This window comes from Chelon labrosus (genome assembly GCF_963514085.1).
Source record: "Chelon labrosus genome assembly, chromosome: 13".
Lineage (NCBI taxonomy): Eukaryota > Metazoa > Chordata > Actinopteri > Mugiliformes > Mugilidae > Chelon > Chelon labrosus.
Window position 1 is genome coordinate 9,328,240 of NC_140346.1, and position 11,518 is coordinate 9,339,757.

An 11,518-nucleotide genomic window follows, 5' to 3' on the forward strand; every position below is an offset into this window, starting at 1 on the left:
GACATCAACAACAACAACAGCTGTTAGCATCTCGCGTGTAACTCCATTTCCCCCGCGTCGTCAACTGCCGGAGACCCTCCCCTCTCGTGCGCGACACTGCCGTGACAGACATGACAGTTATTAATCACCTTTTCTTCCGCCTGTTTCCAACTGGACCCTGGTTGGGAGCCGGGGGTCTGCGGCTAAAATTAGAGGCCGGCTCAATCAACAGGCTGATTTAGTGGCAGCAAGTGTGTGTGTGCGTTTGTTGTCTGAGTACAGGGGCAGATCAGAAGTCTGATCCTACTGGATTTCCTGTTCCTCTGGGACTCTGATCCTGCTTACTGTCACTGAAGAAAACTGCTTCTGTTTTCCTTCTGATAATGAGAAATGATAAAACATGAAATCCTCCCACTCCCCTTCAATGATTCTTCAGTCCCCCCCTCCCAGCTACCCCGTAGACTCTCCACACCATACACCCACAACACCCCAACCACCAGCAGTCAAGCAGAGGTGACCTTTGACCTTTTAAAAAGCAGGGTATTAGCTACCTTATCAGTGCCACGCTCCCCCTGTCACCTCATCCCCTGCCCACCCTAAATCTTGAATTATAAAAATAACAAAGTGAGAGTGAAAGGGGGAGAGGGGGAGTGCAGGAGTGTGTGCTGCTTCTCGCGTTGCATGTAAACCAGGCCAGCTATGGGTTTAGTAGAAACAAATGCAGCAGGGTTAAGGGGTTATTGGGAGATGAAGGTGAGGCTGAAGTCAGATAAATGTGTTCATGTATAGGTTTTCACCGTGCTTCCTCACAAAGATAAATCTAGCTGATAACGTCTGAGTATTATTTTTGAATTTCGACGTTTTAACGTCAGTTTACCAGTTTAAGTAATGTATTTGGATGTAAACTCAAAAGCACTTAAAACATTGCAATGCTCTGTCACAAATGGAAAAACAATGGAAATCGTGCAGTTCTAATTTGATTGATTCACTGTTTTTGACATAGCTGAACATTGTGTACAATCTCAAAAGCGTGGTGTGGCGTTCAGGACATGGGTTTGTAGTTGTTTTAATTGACAGAGCTCATCATCAGTTCCGGTCTTTAATTTTGTTCCTTGTGGCATGCCACAAGGCTCTATCTAAGGTCCATTACATGTTCCTTTGAGATATTTCCACTGAGGTCCATATTAAGAAAACTCATCATCCCACTACTATGCAGATGGCACACACCTTTGCAGCTGATACCAGACAACTGAACCTGTGATTTTTATTATCTTATAAGATGTGTGACGGAAACGCAGCATGCCTAAACATTATTTTAACAGAAAGATTTATGGGTTCTCTTCTGGTACTGACAATTTTCTTTGGTTTCTGTGCTCATTTACAGTACATGCAAGGAATATAGGTGTCATTTTTGACTGCATTAAAAATAAATAAATAAATAAATGTTTATAACTTGCTAAGCTAATCTAGATATTGCGTTTTACATAGTATTAGAAACTTGTGCCCACTGCATGTTGGGAGAGTCTATCTTTCTTGGAACTGGGCGAGATCTTTCAGTAATTCGGACCTCTTTTCACTGCTTTCTGGTGGAGTGTACAATAGAATAACTTTTATTTTATTCAGTACTTTGTTTCATTTGTTTTACTTGACATGAAAATGCTCTATTTTACTTGAAATGAAATTTAAATGTTTTCTCTAAATCAGTCTTGCTCATCTGATTTATCTAAAAACCCATCTGACTAACCGAATGCATATTTCACATTTTAATATTTCATTTGGAGAGTACTGTCTTGCATTGATCACTATATAAGATGCATACCTCCTATTGATCAGAACATCTCTGGTTCCTTTTCAGCTTCCTGAGACATCACCGCTTCTTTAATCTTAACTACATTTTAAGCCATTCTGCAAGATTTTGCTTAACATTTTGCTCGTTTGATAAAATGTGTTTCTAAGCCGATAAAAAATTATCTCTGTAACGTGTGTGTGTCCCCGTGTGTGTGCGAATGTGCAGGGGTCTGGAGGCAGGAATCAGTGAATGTAAACAGATGGAAGGAGGTCAGTGAAGGTTATTAGGTGCAGGTGAACTCTGCTGTCATCAGCGTTCATACCTCCAACGTTCCCTGACTTTGACCCCACCACACACACACACCCACGCACGCACGCGCACTAAACCAAACCAAACTCCCTTACTCTCTCCTCCGTGAAACAGGAGTTACCGTCAAAGTCAAAAGGTTGTTCTACTTTGAGGCATAGTTTTAAAAATTTGTCGTCAGCGAAAATAATTCTACTTGTGCTTAGGTGTTAACTCTCATTATATCAATTGTTGCATTCACTCATTTCTCTCTCTGCAATCATCAATTCAAGACTTAAGTAAAACCTTGTTGCTTGCTGCCAGATAATTTTGTAGTGTATTATTGTGTTTTGAAATATACAGATTTTAAGGTTAAATGAATGAAGATATGCAGAGAATGAAAGAAGGATTAAATTTGTAGATTTTTATTTATTTATTTTTACTGAACTACAAATTCAGATAAGAAAAGAAGCAACTTTACATGCAACCACCACCATTCTCCCTGCTCTCCCTATCTCTTAATTACAAAGCTAGTTTCAGAGCGAGGTTGTTGTGGTCGTTGGAGCTAATGTCACTCTGCCCTCCTGCCCTCCCCCGCCCCCTCCTACTTCTCCTATCGCTGAGTCTCCTGTGACCTTCTTCGCTGCCCTCTCTCCCATCCTCACTCCTCTTCAAAGTAATGGAGGAGGAGGCGGAGGAGAAGAAGGCTGGCCTTGAGTGCCCACTCGCAAGCCACAACAGCTCACACACAGGTGCACACATCACACACGAACTTGGTTCATGTTAATGTAATTTATGTTGTTAAATAAGCAGTGAGACGCAAGAACTGAGAGTGGAAATTAGTGAAAATTGGTCCATTTTATGTGTTCCAGAGATAAAATGTTTTAGGACATAGCTTTCTGAAACAGTTAATTGATAGTCATCAGTCTGTCAAAGATGTCTGCGTATACTATAATAACCCAAAAAAGTCCACAGACACAGTTTTCATCAGTATGTCTGAATTGTTGCCAGTGTAATTGTTCTTCTCAAGAGAGAACATCATCATCCAGATTAATACATATACTGTAGGCTGCAGTCCCTGTTTGACAATTAGAATTACTGGAATTTAGCAAAATTTCTCCATGCATATCCTTAACGTATTAAAATATGTCCCTACTTTGTGTACTGTGTGAAAACACTGCTTTAAGGTAATTCCTGTGTTTTGCCACAGTCATCATTAATGCAACTACAGGTTACCACATGCTTCAGAATCCTAGTTCTCTGTGGGACCTCAAAGACTGAGGGAATGAAGATAATCCAAGAATAATACATTATTGGATTATTATTTGAGAACAATTTACAACATTGAATAAACTACTGACAGCACCCTACCGCTTTCCCATCCTCTCATGAATCAGAAATGGAAAAATTGTGCCAAACTGACAATGACAAGTTATTTGTTCCATCATATCCTCTCACAGTCCTGCATTTTGGACACTCCAGCTGTTTGAGGGCAGACATCCTCTACACACACACTCACACACACACACACACCTTTCCGTTTCACCCTCCTCTGAACTCGTTCTCCGTTGACCGTGCAGAAAGCTAAATAAACATATGCGGCAAGAGTCATTCCCAGAGTGCCCCCACTACCATCACCACCGCCGCCGCCACCACCGCTGCTCAGCCACCCTCCCACCTACTGGCTCACCGCACTCCTCACCCCTCGCGTCCCCTCGGTGCGATTCACCCCCATCCAGTCCCTCTTCGGCACTCAGGTTTCACCCCTCAGCTTCCTGCTGCTCCCAGTCACGCTGACACACACTCTTACGCTCAACCTACTGACTGTAATGGGAGCACTGTTTGAAAAAGTGCATTTCTGTACTGAAGCAAGCGCTGCTCCCATTACAAGTAAAGGCTCTGCATTCAAAATGACACTTACAGTAAGTAGAAGCACTGCAGACTTGAAACCCGTGGCAGCAAAATGTACTTCATATTTCAATAACTAAAGCATCACTAGCCAAATGGTCCTTTTCATTATACATTTGTAGTATTATTGTGTTATTATTTTCACGAGTTAACATATTAGTAATTGCTGATATAGCAGAAAGGGAGGTAGTTTTAATGACTATTTACAATCTGCATGTTATGAGATCAATAAAGTGTCATGAAAATACATCTATTCCTTGTGAACGGGAGTGCATTATTTTCTTCATACTGTATTTGTCTGACTTTGTTAACCTCATTTTAAAAAAAGCTGACAAATGTTACAGGAAGATGCATGAAATGGAAAGTGGAAACTAGCATTATATAAAGTTAGTATGAGGTAAATATAGCTGTGTGTTTGCAAAAGTGGCCACATGAGTATGGATCCCAGGAGGCGAATAGATAGCTAGGTCGATATATATCTATATATATTTAAATCTCTCCCTCTCTCTCTCTATCTATCTATCTAGTATTTTTTTATATTTGTCTCTGTCTCTTTGTGCCTGGCAGTGTGCTACGGTCGCAGGATTACTTTCTGTCAGCAGTGTGACAGCTGTGTACATCTGGTTGCGTAGGGGCCTCTCACATCTCAATCCACACGTCGTTTCGTCGGTGTCTGGGCCTCCGGACTCGCTGCCACTGCTCACCTCATTACCGACTGAGCCACACCTCCATCTGTCCGACTAATATCTAAATCCTAGCGCAGATTAGCGGGGGAGTCAGGGCTAGGAGGAGGTGGGAGATCCTGGAGTTAGAGATATATCGATGATCTCTGGGGTTGTGCGGTGGAGCAGCAGCTTTTTGGGTTGTGGATTGTGCCAGCAAGTTGGGGGCTTGTGGCTACTGTACTAATGTGTGTGACGGAGGCAGAAATCAGAAAGAGAAGTGCTTAATAATCTGGAAAAGGCTTTAGCACAAAGTTTCTGTTCTTGCTTATAGTGAAGCGCAGTTGCAGGAAAATGCCATTTTCTTTATTTTTATTTTCTCATACATTCTTGTCTTAAATTTTAAAGGAAGACTCTGGTGATATATCTCCTCACTAATATGCGCCCTAGCATGTCTTATTCCCTTAAGGTCAGTTGTTGGCTACAGTGTGTTAAAGCGAGTCACACTGTTGCACTGGATCACATGTTCTTTCATACACAGACAATAGCTGTGAATTAATTTCACATGCAATATCTGCCAAAATATGACAGCACCTTTCTAGTTACCAGTTATATTATTTACTCCTGCTCCCTTCCACTCTTAAACTGATTTAACAATTTCTAAAAGGAGTCTTCATAGTTGTCCCAGGGAATTGTAAGACCTTATTGTTTTTTTTGTGTGTGTGTTTTTTTTTTTGTGTGTGTATGTTGTTTAGTATAAAATATGATTTAAAAAATTATAATGTCAGAATTACTTTTGAATTATTCATAAAAATTCCAAAGCCGAAATCACTTCATTAGATATTTTGTTTTGCATTGTCTTCAGAATGACATATTGGCCTCTAGTCTGTGCAGAGCTGATCTCAAGTGACTGCAGAGGTGCTATTTTTCTTTTTTTCTTTTTTTTAATTTAAGCATCTATTCAATTATTATCTCTAAAGGAGGGCAATATGTTAGTACGACTACTATCTTGCATCAAGGAGCAGTAACAGTATTTGACTAAACTCAGCTAAATAGCCACTTAGTGGAACGATTGCACAAGTTATTTGTAAAAAAAAAAAAGTCATGAAATATGTTGAAAACAAACCCCACCTAATGGATCAAAATATAATAATCGGAAACACACAGTAGTTAGTGGGATTTAGAATTTATGGAAATTAAAATAGTTGAAATATCTACTAGGTCAGCAACATCTAATTCAAGCACTTCCGTTAAGAATTACTCACTCTCAGCTTTTCTTCATTTCTTCACACTGCAGCTCCTCACCACAGCCCTTTGCTGATAGACATCACTTGGGCACTGATTACATGAGGTTAGATTTTATGTGTCAGCGATTGACTCAGTGTTGAAGCTACGAGACTTCAAATGACTAAAAAGGGAGTCTGGACTGCACAGAGCACTGCAGAAAAGCCAGTGTTGGTTTTAAATGCGCGTACCAAGATGGCAGTGTTTTGAATCTGAGGCAACTCACCGGCATGTGCAAATCTGTGGCATAATAATGTCGGTTTTGTATATATGCAAATGTGCATGTGGGTTTGCATTTTCTCTAACATCCTTATTTTTTTTAGACTGCACAGTTTTTAATCTTAGTAGACTATCGTAGTCAATGGCAATTAGAAGCCTATCTAAACTGATTAATCCATTAAAGTCATACATTTTCTTATTATTTTGCATTCATGTGACACAGGTATCACAAAAATGAGAAAAAGATTACACAAGTTTGTTATATTGCCCCTGGATCATTAAGTAACATATAAAATAATTTATAGAGATCAATCAGATATGATGTTATATGTCATATAATGTCCAGTTATGTTTGTCACACACTGCACCACACTTTTGGTGTTGAATGGGGTGACTTTTAAAACGAACTTTTGAGAGAGCTATCTTTACATAGGAAAATGTAGTGTATGTTTTTCTTAGTAAGTGGAATGTGAAACTTATCATCCAGACAGATTACACAGTTATCAGCCAATTCAAGAACACACTGTAATGGCAAGTTAGGAATGTGTGTAGGCTACACAGAGTTGAGCCACGCAGACGGTAAACAGAAAAAAAAATGACCAGACTTCTCTCTTTGCACCTTATTTTTGTATATTTTGTTCTTGTTAGGTACTGCATTTCTTTTATTTATTTGCTGTGGTTAGAAAGGGAGACTTGTAAAGTAAGAATTTCATTGCATGGTCTAAACTGCTGGTTTTACTGTGCATATGACAATTAAAATATTGAATCTTGAGTCTTTAAAAGATATTAGGTATTAAAGATATTTGATGTCATAGTGCCACCTGGTGGCCAAACCTGCATTACATTAGATTGAAAGAAAATTAAGAAATATATATATTTTACCGTCATTTTATCTAATTGTAGACTACCAGAATCTACCCCAAACATGAATATTTTTTTTTAAAAAACAATATTACATAAGATACTTAAAATGCTTACATACGTTTGATTAATGAAGGATCATTGCTTTTAGAAAAGAAACACAAAAATGCAGAGCAACATAAAAATCTAAGTTCTTACGTCGTTTGTTTGATTTTTCCAGTACATGGCTGATAAATTTGCCCATATATAAAAAAAGTAACACGTGGGATATGTAAGCACACTACATATCCCATGACCGCTCCCCAGTTGAAGCGTAAGGTGAAAGGTCGGGTCGCTTTGATGAGGTAATAACAAAGATGGCGGCGCTCGGTACAGCACGGTGCTTGTTTCGGAGCTACTCTCGGGTGAAAGATGTGCAAAGGAGCAAACAATTGTTGATGAGGTGTTGTGTAAGGACGTTTTGCAGTGAGACGCAACACAATGGTTTGTTTTGTTCCTATAAATATTGCTGTTGTTGAACATTTGTCTTAGTTATGACGCTGACCTTGTAGCTTCCTTCGTTAGCGCAAAGACGTGCTCGAGTCAACAGCTCGTGACAGTTGCTGTTAAATATTGGTCATAAATAAATGTTTCATTCGTTTTACAAGCCATGGTAGTTTGTTTATAAATCAGGAGTAGTTTTGTATGAGTGTCCAAAAAAAAAAGGTTCATATCGCTTGCTACCATCCACAACTTGAGGAAGAAGGGAAGAATCATAAGAAATATAGATAGAGCTGTTTGATGCATGCTGTGCTGTATGAACCCTGAAATGTTGTGTTAAGCAGCTGCCTCAGGTTTTGTCAAAATGTAAGGAAGCTACAATAGGACATTATTGCTTATACTTAATTTTTTATGTTTTTTTCTTGTTTCTTCTTGAGTCCTGTATACAATCTGTTAAAATATAGTAAGTAGAGTTTTGCTCACGTTTTAACTCATGTAACTTTCTCCACAACCCTCACAGAAAATGCACAGCCCCAGTTCACAGATCCGACTGTGCAGGACATCCTCACCAGGATAACAGGCCTGGACCTGCAGAAAGTGTTCCGACCCATTAAGCAGGAACTGAAGCCGCCCACATATAAACTCATGACCGATAAACAACTGGAGCAGGTGCCCCTTAGATGAACTGTAATATGCTCTCTCAATCACACATGCACACCTGTGACACTTGTTTCATCCAAACGTCTGATCCCTTCTGTGTGTTACCAGGCTATTGAGAGCGCCACAGTGGAAGCTAAGAGGCTGCTGCACATGCCCCCCGTCCTGCCGGAGAGGAAGCCCATTGATGATGTGCTGTCTGAGGATAAGATCCTGGACGGCATGGACGCAGCCAAGTTTGTCTTCACAGACATCACCTACAACATCCCACACAGGGTACACAGATGTAGCCTTTATTTGGTTTGCGTCTGTATAACTGGGGCTTAGACCGCTTATAGCCACAGCCTTGCTGTGTTTGATAGAAAGGAAGCACTTGATTGAGGTTAATTAAGTTCACATTAGACATGCAAGTATTTGTACTTTGTTGATGGAGTCAGGAGTTTTACATTTTTCAGATCTACTGTACCTGAATCTTACCTTTGCACCTTACATATGCTGTATTTATTGCCCCTCAGGAGAGGTTCATAGTTGTACGGGAGCCTAATGGGACTCTTCGGAAGGCCACTTGGGAGGAGAGAGACCGACTTATTCAGGTCTACTTCCCCAGGGAGGGACGCAAGCTCGTAGCACCTCCCGTCTTCAAAGAGGAGAACCTAAAGGTAGGAAATGGGAGAATCTGACATGATTAATAAACACCACCTCTTCCCAGATGTCTTTTCTCTTTTTGCTGTTTTATTTGACCTGTTTTGTAGGCATTCCACGAGAAATATGTTTCTTTTAATGTCTTCTGTAGAAATTTTGTGAATTACTTCAGTACCCCTGAAGTCCAGGATTCTTTGTATACATACTGACATTTGTCATTGTCAGTGTTCCACTGTGAAAACACTGCGCTGAATATCTAAGACGTGCAGCATGGAGCTGGGGTACAGCTCATGTGTAGAATCATTGCATGTCTTCTTCAGCTATGGACAGCATGAAGCTTGGCTTGAAATGGATTATTTCATAAACTAGTTGGTTAGCTTAGCGGTTCCGATTTCCGGCACATGGACCACATGAAGTGTATTTTGCACTGAAACCCGAGTTGCTCCCAATGCTCTGTTCTCCATTCAAATTTATTCGGGTTTATCAGGTTTCTTAAAGGTGGATAACAGCTGATACTCATTCCTGATGTGGGCCAAGACGTGAATTTTTTTTAAGGACAAAGGCACAGGCAAAATATGTGCAAGTAGCGTGTGTGATGTTCATTTGAACATCACACAGTTCAAATGAACTAAAAAGGCCTTTCTTCACTGTGTGCAGGGAGTGTCGTGGGCTTTTATGCTTCAGTTTTTATCCAGTTCTACATCTTTCTCTGTTTTAGTTGGTGTTTTCTCAAGACCGTCATGAGGATGTATTGGACCTCTGCCTGGTCCAATTTGAACCCGACTCTTCAGATTACATCAGGGTAAGTTGACATTGAGTTTCTTGTTATTTTAACCTGATTATAAGCTATACTAAAATGAATGGAGAGTAAAGATTAGACATTTATTAATTTCATGTGATGAGCACTGTGCTCAAGATCACTGCAAGGACCACTTGGGTAGCAAGATCACTGCAAGGACCACATTGTATTATATTCACTCTATGTGTCCTGTGTCTAGGTACATGCAGCTACATATGAGGACTTGGACAAGCATGGCAAGTATGATCTGCTGCGCTCCACCAGGCACTTTGGAGGAATGACCTGGTACCTGGTCAAAGCTCGGAGGGTGGACGGACTCTTAGTGGACATGCTGAAGAAAGAGCTGTGAGTGTTTCATGGCACCTTTAACTAGGGCTGTTACAAACTATTATTTCTATAATCGATTATTCTGTTGATTGTTATTTTTCGATTTGTCTGTTGATTCTTTTCTGAGTAGTCAGTTAATGTTTTGGTTAATTTAACACAATAATAACCATAACTTCCATGATAAACCTCCCAAAGTTCCAATCTAACATTTTGTAAAAATAGTAAAATTATAAAATCTGAGAATGTAGAAACCTCCAGTGGCAAATTATAATTGTAAATGCAGCTCTATTATTTATCTGCAAAAAGTTACTTATATTAGTTACGGAAATTCTTTTATCAAGAATGACAGTCACTGGAGTTTAATAAAAGTAGACTTGGTGCAACCATGCCTTATCTGTGGGACCTTTACCTTAATGAGAAGATGAGAGTAAATATTGTTTGCGACAGTTTTGACCTTGGTGTTTTTCCAACAATATTCAGTTACACCGCAATGTGAATTGTTTTAGTTTAGTTTGGTTTTATAGGTCTATTTGTGCATAAGCAGACTTCTTCTTCTTCTTCCAGGTTCCAAGATGCCGCAAGTCTAGTGTCTCTGTTCCACATGGTCCACCCTCACAGTGAGTCAGCCCAGGAAGCTGCCAGTCAACAGGCCACTGGCACTGACCTGGTGAAGGTGAGAACAGCTCAACCATGACTTATAAATACCTGCTGATTCGGAGCTCTATTTGACACCTCTATTATAATCAATCTTATAAAGTGTATGTTATGCATGGCCATTTGATCCAGTTCATGGAACATGTGTGCTTGTGAGACATTCGGGGTAAACCAGGAGTCACTGCAGCTCTTGAGAGGTCAAGTCAAGGCCGTTTCATCTAAGGTTTCCAGCGTGAGAGGTTTGGCTTTTTCTCCATTGTGGGAACTGCAGGGTCAAGCACAGGATACATCAGGTCTTATTAGCGCTCACGATCCCTTGGCCTTGAAGCAGTGGCGAGGGGCATTGAGAGTGACAGCCATTTAATGTGAAATGTTAGCAGCAGGAGACGCGGGTTTGTGTATGTCTGCAACAGCCCAGGCCTCTCATTTAGTCACGGTCGATTGCAGAGCTCTGTCTGAGCTGTGTTCAGTTAGTCTGCCACTAATACCATTAATACTGTGATTATAAGACAGTTTTGAATAGCCCCAACTCCAGTGTAATTGGGCTGGTTTTTTTTCTCCTCATCCAATTTTCTCACCTCTGACCCTTGTCCCTGCAGATCTATGCCCAGAAGGAGTCCCAAAGGTCAGGCTACATCGAGCTGGCTTTGCAAGCGTATGAACAGATGGCTGCTGAGGGCCCTGCTCCCTGACTTGCCCACATCTAGACGGATAAATAGAAATTCATCCACAACGAGGAATGGTTTCCAGAAACAGAGGTACACACTGGAAATTGCCTCCCACATGTAAAACGTGACAGTTTCTGTTTTTCTTCTGCGTGGATTCAGCAGAAAAATAGACTTCTCCACTGAAAGGACAGCTGCACCTCACAACCATCAGTTTGAAGAGTCAATGAGAGAAAGTGTCCATGTGTAGTTTGAGTGTCAACATATATGATGTACATAACAAAATAAAAATCTTTGTACTTAAATG

The 11,518-nt window shown here is 40.4% G+C and overlaps 1 protein-coding gene across 1 annotated transcript; it reads left to right on the forward strand.

Moving 5' to 3' along the window:
* Positions 1-7,343: 7,343 nt before the first annotated feature.
* mrps22 (mitochondrial ribosomal protein S22) lies at positions 7,344-11,517 on the forward strand (the record flags this gene model as incomplete). The annotated part of the gene is made up of 8 exons (XM_084559402.1): positions 7,344-7,470; positions 7,988-8,136; positions 8,236-8,400; positions 8,640-8,783; positions 9,485-9,568; positions 9,765-9,910; positions 10,457-10,565; positions 11,146-11,517. 8 exons carry the CDS (start codon positions 7,344-7,346, stop codon positions 11,236-11,238), a joined length of 1,017 nt encoding a protein of 338 aa, XP_084415528.1. The 3' UTR covers positions 11,239-11,517.
* Position 11,518: the final 1 nt, after the last annotated feature.